The 17,916-nt window shown below is 34.5% G+C and overlaps 1 protein-coding gene across 3 annotated transcripts in view; it reads left to right on the top strand.

Moving 5' to 3' along the window:
* The window catches only part of HACE1 (HECT domain and ankyrin repeat containing E3 ubiquitin protein ligase 1), an 88,301-nt gene extending 73,102 nt beyond the window's left edge, over nucleotides 1–15,199 (top strand). For 2 of the 3 annotated variants that reach the window (XM_027856267.1, XM_027856257.1), the window contains exons 20-24: nucleotides 1,869–2,000; nucleotides 5,947–6,045; nucleotides 6,265–6,335; nucleotides 13,092–13,205; nucleotides 14,224–15,199. In XM_027856267.1, coding sequence (XP_027712068.1) covers nucleotides 1,869–2,000; nucleotides 5,947–6,045; nucleotides 6,265–6,335; nucleotides 13,092–13,205; nucleotides 14,224–14,326 — 519 coding nt within the window. In that variant the 3' untranslated portion in view covers nucleotides 14,327–15,199. The remainder of the gene's footprint in view (nucleotides 1–1,868; nucleotides 2,001–5,946; nucleotides 6,046–6,264; nucleotides 6,336–13,091; nucleotides 13,206–14,223) is intronic. The other variant, XM_027856278.1, reaches the window with a different exon arrangement.
* The last annotated feature ends 2,717 nt before the right edge of the window (nucleotides 15,200–17,916 follow it).

Here is a 17,916-nt window from a genome sequence, read left to right as displayed (position 1 = left end):
AGAATAATCCAGGATTGGGAAGGACAGCAAGTTGAAAGGCACAGGAGTATGTCATGTGTGACACAGTGAGGGACAATGTTGTTAGATTCCAGAGCCAGAGAAGAACAATGTGTAAGAAGACTACAAAGATAGGAAAGGTCAGGTTATGAAGAGCTTTAAATGCCAAGTAGTTTATATTTGATCCTAGAGATAATCAGAAGTCACTAGAATTTAGTTGGAGCAGGAAGAGGAGTTATGTGATCAGACCTGCAGCTTGAGGAAAATTACTTCAGCAGCTGTGTGGAGAATGGATTAGGGTAGGGAGATTTGAGGCAGACCTGAGACTTGAATACAATTAGGAAGCTATTGCAATGTTCCAGGTAAAAGGTAAGAGAGGTAATTAGGATTTGAATTAGGTTGTTGTATGAGTAAAAAGGAATTGGAGAGATTTTGTGGAAATAGAAGGCAGAAGATTTGGCAGTTGATTGGCTTTGCAGGTTGAATGAAAGTGAGACATTATAAATATTGAGTAGTAATTGAAAATGAGGGCAGCTACGTGGTGTAGTGGATAGAGTGACCAGTCTGGAGTCAGGAAGACCTGAGTTCAAATGTGGCCTCAGACACTTATTAGCTGTTTGACCCTTGGCAAATCATTTAACCCTGTTTGCCTCAGTTTTCTCATCAGCAAAATGAGCTGGAGAAGGAAATAGCAAACCATTCCAGTATCTTTGCCACGAAAACCCCAAAAGGGGTAAAGAAGAGTCATACATCACTGAAAACGACTAAACAACAACCACCGAAAATAAGACAAACAGTTCTTGGGCAAAAAAATGATTTTAAAAAAAGACTTAATACTTCAAAATATATAAAGACCACAGTATTAATTTGAATGGACAGCAACCACTACATGATGTTCTAACAGACAAAACTGAAGCTACATGGAAATAAATTTTGTTCATGGCAAGTCAGGTTGCAGAATAAACTTTTAGGACTGGGATTATTTTTATTTCAATTTTTCTTCTCTGCCTAGAAACCACCAGTAAATAACTTGTAGTAAATGATTCTTCATGCTTCAGACTGGAGTTAATAAACTTCGATGTTTATGTATAGTAGTAGCACACATGATAGCTGGCATCTGATATATTTACCTGTGAAGGGACAGACTGGTTCCATTTCTGTTCCAGAGGAATAAGTAGACTATTTGCAATATTGAGAGTGCATTGATGGCTGTAAGTCACCCACAATTCTAAATGTTTCAGAAAAGCCAGAGCCAGTAAGCAGCTAGATAACACTTGCGGACTGAGGGTGTGTGATATTTCTCTTGAAACAGAATATCAAGTTCCTTCAAAAGAAGGAATAAATGAAGGGAGATTGGGTAAGTAGTTGGGTTTTTTTTTTTGTGCCCAAGGAATATGTATTCCTTGGAGGATAAGAATCAATCAAAAGATAATTGCTGTGAATATTCAAAGTTTAGTGATTCAGATTTTTGTTTAGGAAATATAAAGTTGATAAGATATAGCTACATATTTTATCAGTGGTGTTAATATAATATTGTTATTCTTATTGATGCCAAAATACATCTTAATAATGAATTGAATCACCAGACATATTATTTTTCAATATAAGCATCCATTTTATAATGAATTATTATTTTTTAAAAAGTCTTCTTTGAGCAACAGGCAGTTAGTTTGTACTTAGTTGAGGTTTTTCATCATATCATTTACTTTGTAAATTGTGTTCATAAAATAGAACTGTAATCAATTTATGTGAATTTATACCATTGTGGACAGATTTTACCTTTTGAACTGAGGAAGCATGTTTTGTTACTGACTTTTTTTTTTTTAAACCACATTAAGGTTTTTATTTCTTTGTCATATTTTTAATTACAGGCAGAATATGTCCAGCTTGTTACTGAGCTCCGAATGACAAGAGCCATTCAGCCTCAGATCAATGCTTTCTTACAGGGCTTTCACATGTTCATTCCACCTTCCCTTATACAACTTTTTGATGAATATGAACTGGTAAGTGGAAATACTTAGTCTTTTAACTACTGACAAGACTTAACTTCTGGTTTTATGTTATTATTCAGAAATTAGATTTGGACCTTTGTATACATACATATATATGATACATATACATAGATGTATAGATGTGTATACATATGTGACACAGGTCAAGTTGGAGTATGAACATTTAATGCAATTGTAGGATTGTTGTTTTAGTTTCTTCCTCCTTCCTCTAATCATTCAAGGAGGTTCGGATAGTATGCATGTGTTTAAAAACTGCTTAGATTCTTCCTTTCTTTTACTTCTTTTATTATATTATATTATATTATATTTTATTTTTTGGTGAGGCAGTTGGGGTTAAATGACTTGCCCAAGGTCACACAGCTAGTTAAGTGTCAAATGTCTGAGGCTGGATTTGAACTCAGATCCTCCTGACTCCAAGGCTGGAGCTTTATCTACTGTGCCACCTACCTGCCCTCTTCTTCCTTTTTTTCAACAATTGGTAGATTACAAAATTAGAGTAGTGAAATTTAATATACATAAATATAAAATCACACTAGGTTAAAAAAATCAACTTTATAGGTACATGAGATAGGAGTTTTGGCTGCATAGCGGCTTAAGATGTACCTAGGAGTCTAAGTGAATTTCAGGTTTAATATTGGTCCCCGGTATGGTATAATTGCTAAAAATGTAGCGTACTCTTGGGTTGCCTTAAATAAGATGGTGGATCCAGGCCTAGGGAGGCAATAATAACTTTGTATTCTGCCTTGGTCTGGAGTATTATGTTTAATTTTGGGTACTACATTTTAGTAAGGATGTTGATAACCTTAAAAAGGTACCCAAAGGATAGCTAGAATGACGAATAATCTTGGCCATATGATGATCAGTTGAAGGAACTGGAGACGTTTAGTCTAGAAAAGTCTGATTCTGCTTGGCCTCATTTGGCAGAATTAGGAACAATTGATGGATCAGAGTGTCAAATTTACCCTTAATGGAAAGAAAATCTTTCTAACACTTAGAGCTATCCAAAAATGGAATGTACTACTTTGGTAGATTCCCCCTTACTAGAGGTGCTTAGAAAAAAGACTGAATAACCACTTGTCAGCCAAGACATAGAGGTACAATTGACTCTTTGGCCTCTGAGATTCCTTCTCATTATGTGATCCTGCCTTACTCCTCAATTTTTCTTTCCTTTTCTTCCAAGGCATGTAGATCATTAACTCTGTGAAGTTAGGTACCATGCCCACTTTATCTACTGTAACACCATTCCTCCAAATATAAACTTCCCACAAGTATACTTTCTCATCACCTTATTAATGTATATATCCCATTGTTTATACATAATATAAACCGTTCTTTCATATCAGGCTTTTAGAGATCAATTTTTTTTAGAATGAGTTAACTTAATTTTATAATAATATAATAGAAGGCAAAATATTATCTGTTGAAGAAAAAATATGCTCTGCAATATGGGCACATGCCTTCCAGAAATGATTTTTATTAATTTTAGATTATTCTAAATCTAAGCTTTTTTTTTTTTTTTAAGTTTAGAAATGTCCAGACTGACAGTTTCCTCTTACCCTTGGATATCTCTCCAATTTAAGTGATTTTAAAGTCCAAGTTTATGGTATTATTTAGCAAAATATATTTCATAGTCAAGATTAAAGGTCTAGAATTTAGGTAACAGTTCAGTAGCAATTTGCTTCATTAAACAAAAATAATCACTTAACTTTCAGCATACTCTTAGAGATTCTATTTTCTAAAACCCATTTAATCCCTTCTCTTTGAGCTCTCTCTCTCTCTCTCTCTTTCTTTCTTTCTCTCCAAGGATTCTTCTTTTCATTTGGTCATTACTACCCTAACTTCCATCCATTGTAGTAATCAAATAGACCAGAAGTGTCAAATACCATGCCTTGATGCTGCCAGCAGTACTTGTGAGTGTAGCCAGTACCAAATTAAAATGTAATTGGGAAATATTTAACAAAATAAATAAAAAATACAATAAAACGTAGATAATATTACATTTTAAAACCAAGTTAACATGGGCCCAATGGTGATCCTTACACACAAATTAGTTGTCTCCAGGTTCTTTTTGAGTTTGACACTGCTGAAATAGATTATTCTCTGAGGTAGTTATTGCCTTAATCTCTTTAGGTACTGGAGAAAAAAGTTGCTACTCTTAGGTAGGTCATTTTAGGCTCCTTTGCCCCTGTCCAGTCACCTTCCTAATTACTTCAAGAGAAGAGTCCTTCCTGGACTAATCAGAGAGAAGGTAGCTTGACATTATTTTGGAATTGATTGTCAAAGAAAGATAAGATTTCCCTTCTCTTTCAGTTTAGCCCATGGTCTTCAGACTAAGATAGTTTTCAAATGACTTGTTACTATTTCTAAAATAAGAAACAGGGTGGTGTGCTTCCACAGAATTTGAAGCTACTACCAGTCTTTTCTGGCATCATAACTACTTGGCATCGATAGCCAAAAGAAAAGTTTCAGCACAGTTAATGATGTCCCTGTATAAGTCTCTGGTGACAGTGTCAAATGCAGTAGCTTTCTTATCACACCAAAAAAAAAAAAAATCACCATAGCATCAATTCTTTTCTCTCAGCCTCCTTATGTGTGAATCAGTAAACTGTTGAAGCAACTGAACTTGCTCGATAGCTAAAAAAAAGTAGACAGTGGGTTTTAATAAAAGTCAAGGTCCCATTCAGATGATTCAGTTTGTGGGGAAAGGACTAACGTTTAAAGCTGTATGTACCTTTTTTTTGGGGGGGGGGTGAAGCAATTGGGGTTAAGTGACTTGCCCAGGGTCACAAAGCTAATAAGTGTCAAGTGTCTGAAGCCAGATTTGAACTCGGATCCTTCTGACTTCTGGGCTGATGCTCTATATCACTGTACCACCTAGCTGCCCATATATCTTTTAATGAAAGAAGAGGAACTTCTTTCTTTTTCTCTGTCCTCTGGAATATGTAGAAGACTATGTGTTTCAGAAATAGGTATTGGCCCTCTAGGGCAATCAAGTTTCTAAATATAGCACTCACTGAACTATAGTCTGGAGAATCTGCCTCTTAGTTTTTGTTAAAAGTAAGAAAAAGTGTTGGGAATGAAACAGTTTAAGAGAAGTCAACATAAAATACATCCCAAGTGAAATTCTCGAATATCACAAGTGGTGTTTTTTTGTTACAGTCTAAACTGAATTGTAAGTAAATAACAGTGCTGAACTGGGAGCATGTGGTTACACAGATATAACAAAATTTTCAGTGTCCTGGGAAAGAAGACTCAATTTGGAGTCAGAGAATCAGGTTTTAAATCTCTAGTTCAGCTACTTAATGCATATGTGACCTTAGTCATGTTACTTTAATCTCACTGTGTCTCAATTTCTGTATAATGAGAGAATTGTATTAAGATGACCTCTGAAATCCCTCTAAATCTAAATCTCTGATCTGAAATTTAAAATCTTAGGATTCCTGTTTCTTTTTTGTTTACTACTTTCTAAAGAAATACTACCAAGAGTTCAGAGATAATTAAATTTTTCTCTATATTCACTAGATACCTCCTTTTCTCCCAGATGGTTGGAATCTGTTGACTCAACCAGAATTATTTAGGTTTCTATCTCATTCATTTTTAGAATAGTTCCCTATTTTAGGTTTAAGAGTAATCTATTATGAAACTATGAAGGAAACAAATTATAATCCAATATGCTAATATTACTCAGATTGTCATATATACTGTCTTTGTATATTTTAGTGAAATGACAAAAATATATAGCAACCTATTAAATATTTGATATGCATAAAATATTTTGTCCAAATTGAAGTTGTATTGTTGATCTCCTAAAAGCCATTAAGAATTTCAGTTTTACATACAATAAATTGCTAAAAATAAACTTATTATTTAAATGTAATCTTTTTTTCTCCTTAAGATTAATCAGGTTTTTTTTTTTTTTTTTTTGCCCTCCTTCAAGGAGTTACTGCTTTCTGGTATGCCAGAAATTGATGTGAGTGATTGGATAAAAAATACAGAATATACCAGTGGCTATGAAAGAGATGATCCAGTTGTTCAGGTAAAATCTCTTTTAAGTGATTGGAGTGAAACTGAATTTTGCATTTTATTTCTATAAGCTTTTCAGCATTATTAGATCAAAATCTATACTGATTAATCAGAGCAAAATATTTCCCAAATTCTTCTTATAGAAATACCACATGAGAATAATATAAAAATCCCTTTTCATGCATATTTTCTATTACATGAAATATGGATGAAATATCTTTTCTTCTGTTAGTGGTTCTGGGAAGTTGTGGAAAGCATAACTCAAGAAGAAAGAGTGCTTCTGTTGCAATTTGTTACTGGCAGGTAAGAATTATTTTTTAATTATGTATTTGATTTTGGAAAGAATTTTGTTTATATTAAAGTTGTAACAAATTAGGGATAAATGACACAAGAAGAGTTGGTTTGAGTGGGGCAGCAAGGGTTCACCAAAGATAGAGCACCAGGCCTGGAGTCAGGAAGAATTGAGTTCAAATATGGCTTCAAACACTTAGTAACTGTGTGACCCTGAGTTAGTCACTTTAGCCTGCTTGCCTCAGTTTCTTAATCTGTAAAATGGGAGTAATAATAGCATCTTTTCTCAGATTGTTTTGAAGATCAAATGAGATGATATTTATATAGCATTTAGCACAGTGCTTGGTATATAGTAGGCTCTATATAAATGTTGTTGTTATATTCAGTACTCTTGAATATCTGATATACTCACCTCTTTTCCATCATTTTTATGTATTACACAAAGATAAACAGCACAGATAAACAAGGCTATCAACAAGCGTATTTTATGTTGGGAAATTTCATAGTTTGATAAACTAAACAATATTACTTATATTTATAGCCTTGCTATATTGTTGTTTTATGTTAACAGAAAGAATACCCACTTTGGAGTGGAAGCTCTTCATGTACTTTGATGCTAGTTTCATTTTTATCTTTGTATTCCCAGCACCCAACACAATGCTTATAGTAGGTATTTTGTAAATGCTTGTTGATTGCCAAACTTCTCCATAACCGTACTAAGAATTATAAACAAAATAATTTTAGTTGCCATTTAATTTTTTTAAAAAATACATGTGTATTTGGAAAAGCCATGTATTACCTATTGTGAACCAGGCTCAAGTTCAAATTCTGTTGCTTAGCCAATACTATGCTTTTCTAGAAAAGCTAGAAAAAGAGTGTTAGGCCTTTTCAGGTATTCAGAATTCTAGCCAAGATGGATTATTCACTTTTGCCATACTTTTTTTTTTTTTAAACAGCTCCATACTTTGCTACCTCTTTGATATTCCCTAAATCTGGAATGTTTTCCTCCCCCTCCATCTGTTAAATTCCAACTTACCATTTAAAGCTCAACTCAAATGTTACCTCTATTCTGGATATATTCTTGACTTATTATTGATCTTCTACCCACCCCTACCTTAGAACAGAACTTAACTGGAATTTTCTAGAACTTTGCACCTCTTGGACCCATGTATTACCTAAATTTTTTATTTAACACAGCAGCGTGTTTTGAGTACCCATTATAGGTGCTTAATAAGTGTTAGTTGAATTTGTTGTTATTGAATATTAAAAATGTAACTATTGGTCTCCAACTATTTAAATTAGTATTTAAAAATACCATGTCTTTAATATTAATCCAGTTTTCCTTATGGCAATTTGAATATTCCACCTGATCACCTTTCAGTTTTTTGAAGACTGTTATTTTATTTTTTCTCAATTATATGTAAAAACAATTAAAAAAATTTTTTTATTTAAAATTTTGAGTTCCAAATTCTCTCTCTCCTTTCCTTCCCTCCTTTCCCACCTCCCTGAGATGGTAAACAGTCAGATATAGGTTATACATGTGCAGTTATGTAAAACATTTCTATATTAGTCCTTTTGTACAAGACTCAACTAAAAGAAAAAATGAAAGAAAGTGAAAAATAGCATTCTTCTGTCTGTATTCATCAGTGCTTTTTCTTGAAGTGGATAGTAAGCTTCATCATTAATCCTTTGGGATTGTGTTGGATCATGATATTGTTGAGAATAACTAAGTCATTCACAGTTCTTTATTGAACAGTATTACTGTTATTGTGTACAATGTTCTCCTGGTTCTGCTCACTTCACTATGCATCAGTTCATCTGACTGGTAACCCTAATACTTTATTGACATTATTCTCAATGCAGTAACTTTCTTCAGTCCTCATTTTTCATGACCTTTCTATTATAACTTTTGATGCTGTCACTTACCCCCTTCTCTTGGCTGTTCTCTTCTTCCTTAGCGTCTGTGATACTGCTCTTTTGCTTTTTGGTTTCTTCCTACCTTTTTAATGACTTTTATTTTAGTCATCTTTGTTAGTTTATCCTACCTTTTTTTTTTTTTTTTTTTTTTGGCCTTAAATATAGCCATTCCTCAGGGCTCTGTCCTGAGCCCTTTACTCCTCCTTGGTACTCTTTCCCTTGGTGATCTCTTCAGCCCCTGTGGGTTGATGATCTCTATCCAGACGCCTATTAGGTATTCATAGATAGTCTTAATCTCTCCTTGGATTTGTCTCACATTTTCAGTGATTTGCCATACATCAGCATTTTACATGTCCAAAACAGAACTATTCATATTCCCCCAACCCCCTGCCCCAAACCCACATCCTAAAACTTGTTTGTTTCTTTGTGGACTCTAGATACTCAGGTTTGGAACGCTGATATTATCTTTGATTTTTCCCTCTCGTGACACTGGCTCCCAAAGGCAGTCATTTGCCACATCTTGTTGATTGTTTTTCCATAGTATTTATTGTTTTATCCTTTCCTCTCCACTTATACAAGCACTATTTTATTATATACCTTTATCATCTCTTGCCTGCTTTATTGCAGCAGCCTTCTTATTATTCTCTCTTTATTCAGTCTCTCCAATTATTCACTTATTTTTCACATATCTGCCAAATTAATCTTTCTTTGAAGATCTGATCATATATTTCATTCCTCAAAAATAACCAGTGGCTCCCCATTGCCCCTATCATCATACAGAAACTCAGTCTGGTATAGGCCTACACAGTCTCATTCTTGCCTGTTTTATTTCATATTATTTCCCTTTCATATGTTATATTTCAGCCAGATTTGGTCTACTAGCTGCTTCCTCAATTGACAATGCCATCTTCTATCTTCCTAACTGCACAGGGGTCCTAGTTCATTTTAGGTACTTTTCAGGGTCTTAGAAATTTCACTGGAAGAAACAAAACAACCAGTAAGACCAATAAGACTTTTCCTAGTACTAAGGAAAGTACTTGGCTTCAAACATCTTGGAGGAGAGATGGAGTAAAGTAAAGGAAGTGGGTGGTGGCAATTACATCAGGATCATTTTTTCCTACTATATAAGGATCCACCTAAATCTCTGAAGAAAGCAGGATATATGGGGTGTAGTCCTTGAATACATTGGTTTTCAGGTTCACAGGAGTAGTAATAAGGGGATAGATGATCAAGATAGGGCCTTTCTTGCCCTGGCACTCAGATCATGCTAGATCCTGTGACCCCTCCAGTTCTTTAATATAGGACACCCAACTTACTCCATAGTAAGACAGTTGTCTAGAAAGAAATGCAGAAGGCAGCCAGAAGTTTTATAGGGAAGAGTGGAGTCTAGGGTGTATGATTAGTTTTCCTCTACTGATATAGGCACTCAGGGAACAGTTTTTAAAAAAGCTGAAAGAGGCATTTGTAAATGTATGGAGATGATCATTGTTGGGTCTCCTATTGAGGGCGAGGGGAAAAGCAAGTAATAATTTATTAACAAATACACATTTATCTGCTTTCTCAAGACTTCAGTGGAACTGTGATCTCATTGATTTGGTTTTATATATGTACAATATGTATAGATATATGTGTGTGTGTGTTTGTGTATATATATATACACATATATATATACATATATAGGCCTGACATTCATGCCTGTGAGATTTGTATCCATGTCTTCCTATAAATTCCCTGAACATGCTCCACTTAATGCACTGCAGTTCTTATTCTAGGTCTTTTAACTTTTTGTGAGTACTTGTTCACCTATTATTCCTTTCTTTCCATATATTTCTGACCCATTTATGTGCCCTGGATATATGTTTTGCACCACTTCTTGCATGCAAATCATCACTGGTAATATGTTGTTTCTTACATGGACCTATAATGCAGTTTTAAGAGAAAGGTCTCTAAGGGGCAGCTGGGTGGCACAGTGGATAGAGCACTGGCTCTGGATTCAGGAGAACCTGAGTTCAAATCCAACCTCAGACACATAACACTTACTAGCTGTGTGACCCTGGGCAAGTCACTTAACCCCATTGCTTAAAAAAAGAAGGAAAGGTCTCTGAAGGCACTGAGGTATTCTTGATAAAAACATGGGAGAAGGCAGACTTTTATAGAAGATTTTCTGTAGCAGGGTACATTTTTACAGCCACAAGATGGACCGAAAGGTTTGAAAATATAAGAACCTACCATATATTTTGTATAGTGATTTAAAAACACATTTGACTTAATTAAAGAGTGCTAAGTTTGAAATTAGAAAACCTATGTTTAAATATGTCCTACCTTGTGACCTTGGGCAGGTCATTTCACTTCTCTGGGCTTCAGTTTTCCTCACCTGTAAGATTGCAGTAGATGATATCTAAGGGCCCTTCTAGCTCTTATTCATATGATTCTAGAGCAAAATGCATTTTTTTCTTTGAACTAGGGGTTTCCTATGTATATTTTAACATTGTGGAATACTAACAGTTTTAAACATGGAGATAACTATATCAGTAGTCTTCTGATTACTGTTATCAAACAAGATATAAAACAGAATATTCATTTTTGTCTTAGAAGATATCCTGAGAAGACTCCAAACAAAAAGAATTCTTTATTGACAAAAAAAGATTCTCCAAATGCTACTATTCACACATTTTTGTTGTTCTTCAGTTGGTTTTTAGTTGTGTCTGACTCTTTGTGACCCCATTGGGGTTCTCTTGGCAAAGATACTGGAGTGATTTGCCATTTTCCTTCTCCAGCTCATTTTATAGATGAGGAAACTGAGACTTAAGGGTTAAGTGTTCCTTGTTTGGAAGGCTGGGTTAAGTGACTTGCCTAGTGTCGTATAGCTAGTAAGCATCTGCGGCTGGATTTGAACTCGTGTCTCCTGACTCCAGGCCTGGCACTGTACCCACTATGCCACCTACGTTGTAATAATTGCATAATTTTGGAGTGCCACAAAGGCTCTTCATTGAAATCCATAGTATTGAATTATGGATCTTACTATCCATAATGAAAAAAGAAAGGGAATAAAGAAGACATTGTCTAGATTTTTCTTTTTTTTCCTTTTTATGCAATTGGGGTTAAGTGACTTGCCCAGGGTCACACAGGTAGTGTCAAGTGATTGGTCTGAGGTCAGATTTGAACTGAGGTCCTCCTGACTTCAGGGCTGGTGCTCTATCCACTGCGCCACCTAGCTGCCCCCGTTGTCTAGATTTTTGACATGCATCTGAATAGGCAGCCTGATAAGTTAGTCCATCAATCCCTTGTCTTGGACAAGTATTATAAATGGACCTAACTTGACACAGAATTGAATAGAAGAGGATTTGTTCAGTACCTTCAGTGGTATTCAACTGCTGGCTGCCAAAAAACCCGTTTCTAACACTGATATTCTGTTGGCAGTGTTTTATTATACAGCCATCAATCATAGAACATGATCTCGAAAGGATCATAATTACCAGTAATTTTGAATATGGAAAGATGTGTGGTGATATAACTAATAACTTATTGCTCATGACAAGTATACATCAAGGTAGTCTGGTTATGTTTTTAAAAGAAAAGGTTTCCAAAAGAATTCTATGAATTCTCCATATAGCATCGTAGGAACAAACAGATAACAATCACACAGACTGAGAATGTGTGGAAAGGTTGTGATATATGCTGGTAAAGGGAATTCAAACACCAACGAAATCTTAGTTGTATTGAAATGTCAGTTTCTTTATGCTCTAGATAGAGTATGCCTTCAGTGCAACTTTAAAAAATTAAATTCTTCCACTGTGTACCATAAAATTACTTAAATGGAACTAGTAACAAATATTTCTCATTAATCATGATTAAACAAGTGGAATAAATGTTCCTTTTAAAATACAATATTTTACTATTTTTAGTTAACCTAAAATAGTGGAGTAGAAACAGTTGTATTACATTTATTGAAGTTAAATATTCTGAGAAATTCAGATCTTCCCCATTTATATGATGAATTTTTAATTTTCTTGAAGCCATTATTTATTAGTCCTCTGAGTTGATCATTTTATTTTTAGTCCTTAAGTGCTCTTTATTATTCCCCTTCTACACATAGCTACTTTTTGAGGCAATACAACTAACATTCAAAGAGTGATTCTGTCCTCTCCATCTTCCTTGCTTTTTGAAGCTCTTTCATGTAAGTTTTTTGATAAGTAAATACCTCTGGGCATTTTTGCACAATTGCATGTGGGCTTTTAAAATGGAAATCTTGGTGAGTTCAGAAAACAAAAAGCCAATAATTGTTAGGTGGAATTGAATCAGTTGTTTGTACCTTCCAGAGTTTATGCTGTGTATCCATCCATACTTTTTCCATGGCAGAGCATTTTATTTGATAAGAGATTGTACTGATCATTTTTGCTTTGGTACTGTATTTGACTTTCAGAGTTGAAAAACAGCACGAAACACTCAGAAGGAAGTGTGCAGTAAAGCCTCCAGTTTCCCTCATGATTCTTATAAAAGGGAATTACTGCTCCCCACATAGGACCTGTGGATCAAGTATAAAACAGGTCTCGTCCATATATAGTGGAGTATACTCAAAAGGATTTGGGGTCTTGTCGATTTGAATGTTCTCTCTCTGTTAATACACACCCTAACTTATCCAGGTATCCTAGGTGCCTCGCTGTTGATTCTTTTGTGTATCATCCTGTAAGTTTTTCCACAGGGGATCTGTTCCACTCAACATAGTGGTGGCCTTCATCACTTTTTCCTGAGATAAATAAGAGAGAGAGTAATATTGAAAAAACATTGTATAATGTAGATTTTAAAAGTTTCTCCTAAAATTATTCCTTAATAACATACTTTTTTTTTTAGTTCCAGGGTCCCACATGGTGGTTTTGCTAATATAATGGGTGGAAGTGGATTGCAAAATTTTACAATAGCTGCTGTGCCCTACACTCCAAATCTGCTACCAACATCAAGTACATGGTATGTTAAACAGCCTCGGAGCGCCTTGCAAAACTTCAAGCACTATATACATATGAATTATTATATTTATTTAAATGTATTCATCTTTTGTTGTGAGATGCCTTCAGCTGACAGTCATCCTTGGAAATTTGAAGACTTGAGTTTAGGACCCTGACACTGGCTGTGTGACCCTGGGCAAGTTGCTGAACCTCTCAGTGTCCTGGGCAGTTCTCCAAGATTGTAAATTTCAGAGTAGATGCAATTCTGAATTAGTAAACGGATTTTCCACGTTGAGAGTTCTCTTTCTATACCAGTGAAATTAATGGTTTGGTTCCAAAAAAGGGGCAACTTTCATTTTGTAATTTTTTAAATTAATTTTTTTAATATAAAGAGGTGTGATTTGTGTTAATAAATTGAAAGAAAAATATGGTCACTGAATTATGTACTTTATTCAGACTTTTTGAAAGAATTGAGAGGCTCTGGGCAATAGAGAATAGAGAGCCAGCCTTCCAAACAAGGAAGATGTGTTCAAATCTTGCGTCTCCACACACTGGGCAACTCTCTAAAACTAAACTGCAGAGAAGGTGCTGCCTTGTGTTGGTAAAGGGAATTTCCTTCATCAGTGAATTCACAGGTTCTGTTTTGATCCCCAACAAGTATGCATCTCTACAGTTATGGTGGGAGGAGCGTTGGGATGAACCACTCCCTGATATGACGGAATACATTTACTCACCAAGGGTCACTAGGACAGTTAATTTGCAGAGATTCTTCAAACTAAGTTCTGTTGCTTTTCATTTTAAATCAAAAAGAACTTACTCTCCTACAATCCATCTGAATGCTAAGGGGTACTGCAATACAGCAGTGAAGCTTTGTTTCCTTCATAAATACATCTTCAGGGTTTTCCAATTTGAATGCAAATTTGAAAGGACAGTTTCATGTTAATTATCTAGTACTGTTTTCAGTGCCAAAAAAAAAATCTGAAATTTCATATTTAATAGAGGTGTGGGTTTTGTTTTGTTTTGTTTTTTTTCTTTTTAAGCATCAACATGCTCAAGTTACCTGAATACCCAAGTAAGGAAATCCTTAAGGACAGGCTGCTTGTGGCATTACACTGTGGAAGCTATGGTTACACGATGGCGTAATGAAGTCTGGAAAACTCATCTGACTACTGAGGCGTGATTCAGAGTGGCAGAAGTCATTTAGGAAACCATCAACAGAGAAGCAGCCCAGGGGCAGGGCTGATGTTTAAAATTCCTAAAGGATCTTTTTTTTTCTCCTTTCTTTCATTGTGTGTTTGTTGAAGTTTGTGATACAATTACAGAAGATTTTCAATTGCAGTAGATTTCATTTGTAAATATATATATTTACATGTATATACATATACATGTATATAGTTTTGTATTTGAAATAGCTCCTTTCCTTATTCATGTTGCCTTAATCTGCACCAAATGTATTAAGTCTCAGTCCTGTTGTACATTCCACTTCTGCCATTTAATTGTTAGGCTTCAGAAGATGATCTGTTTTTGTTTTTTCCATTTTTACTCTCAAATTGAATCATACCCAGACTCTCCCAGTCTTGTATATTTTGTTGCATGCAAAGTGCCATTTATTTTTTTGAGAAAAAAACAATATATAAATGGGTTGAATTTGATTGTGTATAAAGCCACAAATATGTATTTTCTCACATTGTATCTATATTGCAATGATGTTTTTTAAGCTTTTTAATATTTTAATATATAAAGTTAAGACCAGTGTCATTGATAAATAGGTGATGAAATGACATCTAATTTACATATTAAAGTTTACACTATATTGGACTTTGTGTCTTAATTGGTAAATTTGCCCCTTGTATATATCATTTATATGCATGCATTTATAGACATATATGTTCTCAAATCTCTTATTCCTGGATTTAGTTTTCATTTGTATTTGAGGTAGAATTTAAATGTAAAATTTTATCATCATTCTTTTAACCAGTCATTTTTGTTTTTACTTATGAATTCTGAGGACATACCTATAGAATGAATTAACCTGATATATATCATTTAATATATGTTTTTATTATTTTTGCATAAAGCATCTTTTTAAATCAACATGCTCAATATATTTATTTTGCTACTTACTACAAAATTAAAATATATTGTTTACAAAATACATTTTTAAATACCTTGATCTGTTTGATTTTAGAAAACACATCTGAATAGGCTTAATGCATTGCCAGGGAAAAAAATTAAAAGAGGATTGTGACAGAATCTGTCTTTGTGCAGGGTTTAACAAAAGAAATGTTTTAGTGTTTAGATCTTTATCCTTTATTTCTGGAAGTTAGTAACAATAATATTCCATAGCTTTTAGGGTGCTATTGCTTATACTTAAAAGAACTTTCAAGTATTAGAGGAATGATATGCAAATTTTGCCACCTATGAAGAAATGAAATATTTGTTGATGATTGTCTAATGTTACTGGAAAAAGATAAAAATGTTGAGATAAGAATAAGTTGAAAACCTTCCCAAATTTTAAAGTCACCTGGAGCTACATTTTTCCTGTGGATTTTTTGAGTATATATTAAACTCAGAAAAATGTTTTTAGTACCAAACCTCACCTTAAATATTGAGGATTACTTTTAAATTTCTGTAGTATGAAAAAATTTTAAAACTAGGTTTTAGTTGTTTTATTTAAAAATAGTATAATTTCTCCAGATTTTTATTTAGCAATTTGATTTCAGAAGAATTCATTGACATTTTATTTAAAAAAACCCCAAAATTATGTTACTTAGATTTTAAAAGTACAAAGCATTTGTTTATGATTTTTAATAAATTAGTTTTGAAAAATGTGCATTTGCTTTAAAAAGAAATACAAATATATATATAACAAAATTAAGCCAAAAATCTCATGGTCCTTAAAGCCATGGAGTATTGGATTATTATTTTAATTTTAAAATGCCTTCTATGTTCCAGACACTGTGCTAGTCATTGAAAGAGATGGAAATAACTACAATTCTTTTGGATTTTATTCTTTCATATGTTTTTAAATTTTTATTAGAGAAACCTATAGTTGATAATTCAGAAAGTCTTAATTTTCAGGAGGAATAACTCCTTTAAAGCAGAGACTGAAAGCATTCCTTAAAGTTACTGACTTTGTGCATTATCTCTAGTTTATAGGTAGATGGATATGTTGAGTGCAAATTTTTCATCAAAAAGGACAACTGTAGTATGTTGGAGACCTGGAGAGAATAAATTTTTTCTTCTTTTTCAGTAAATGAAGGCTAATGCTATAGCAGAAAAAAGAATGACTCTATGAAGTTAACTGCTGGTGTTATAGGAAGAAAAGCACAGATGTATGATTTTTTAAAAAGAAATAAGAGACATGATTTGAGCCAGATTTGTAAGGGCAGGAAACTGGCATAGAAACTTTGGAATTGGAGTGCTGTAGGACTTTTCCAATCCCTTGTAACGTGGCAAATCTGGGATAGTGTACAGTAATTACAGATGAACATTTTGTGTGTTGTGGGAGGAGGGGAATGTTTGATTAATTTGTTTAGTTATGGGACAAAATAAAATGAAATGATAGGTAGTCATGGCCCAAACTTGGAGAGTTTGGAAATAGTAAATGGACGGTATTGGGGGTGGGTTGAATTTGGAGAACCTGCTTGCATGACATCCACAAAGAACTTACTGTAGTTGTGATGGTTTCTTATAGACCATGGTTAAAGACTACCTTCTGGCATTCTGGGGGGGACCAAGGCCAGGGGACCAGTGGTGGGAAAGAGTAGGGGAAGGATTAGCATAGATAGGCTATATAGTGGAGGCACCCTGTGAGACCTACTATCAGGACTAGTATATGTAGTAGCTATGTAGTTTATGGGCCAAAATATAGTGATTCGTAGCTGTAACTTGTCCTGCCCTAAGTGCCTTGCAGCTTGACAGGTATCCTCTTGCCTTCTGATACTCTTTCAATAGGAGGAGCAAACATGATTGGACTAAATTTGGGAAATTCAATAACATTTCATTGATCTTTAACTGTAAAAGCCCATTTTTTCGATCCCAGTATTCTCCCATTACTCTGCATAGATGTCTACAATCAACAGAGGACCAAAATTATAGGAGACCCAAAAGGCAATAGAATGACACAAGCTGTAGCATGTTACCAGCATGTTGCATCAGGAAACTAGCATGAGAGGTGCTTAAGGCCATGAGTGATGGAGATAGGAGGTGGGTAGTTAATGTAATGGGGAAAAAAAGATAAGAGAAAGCCTATGTTGCACTGGTATCCATGAAATATTAAGAGCTAGAGGAAGGAACTCATTGGGTATAACATTAAGGAAAGGATTTATGGAAAGACCTGGACAGGAAGGGAAGGTGTTGCTGCCTTAAAAACTGCTCTACTGGACAATGTCCATTGATCATGAAGCCACGATTCTCATCAAGTATAGATTTTAAATTATGCAGCTTTAAGATCTTGAAATACTGCCTCTTGAAGTACTATTGAAATAATATTTTACATTTCCACTTATATTTTCTCATGCCTGTGTATGTTCACTCACTTTCAGTCCCTTGACCCCTCCCTATTTCTGTCATCTTAAATTTTATTTTAATTTATTTTTTTTTTTTGCTTAGGCAGTTGGGGTTAAGTGACTTGCCCAGGGTCACACAGCTAGTAAGTGTCAAGTGTTTGGTCTGAGGCTGGTTTTGAGCTCAGGTCCTCCTGACTTCAGGGCTGGTGCTCTATCCACTGC

This window comes from Vombatus ursinus, unplaced genomic scaffold (genome assembly GCF_900497805.2).
Source record: "Vombatus ursinus unplaced genomic scaffold, bare-nosed wombat genome assembly UNPS02000582.1, whole genome shotgun sequence".
NCBI classification, from domain to species: Eukaryota; Metazoa; Chordata; class Mammalia; order Diprotodontia; family Vombatidae; genus Vombatus; species Vombatus ursinus.
The sequence above is the reverse complement of the archived record's forward strand: the minus strand, read 5'-3'. Positions and strand labels throughout refer to the sequence as shown.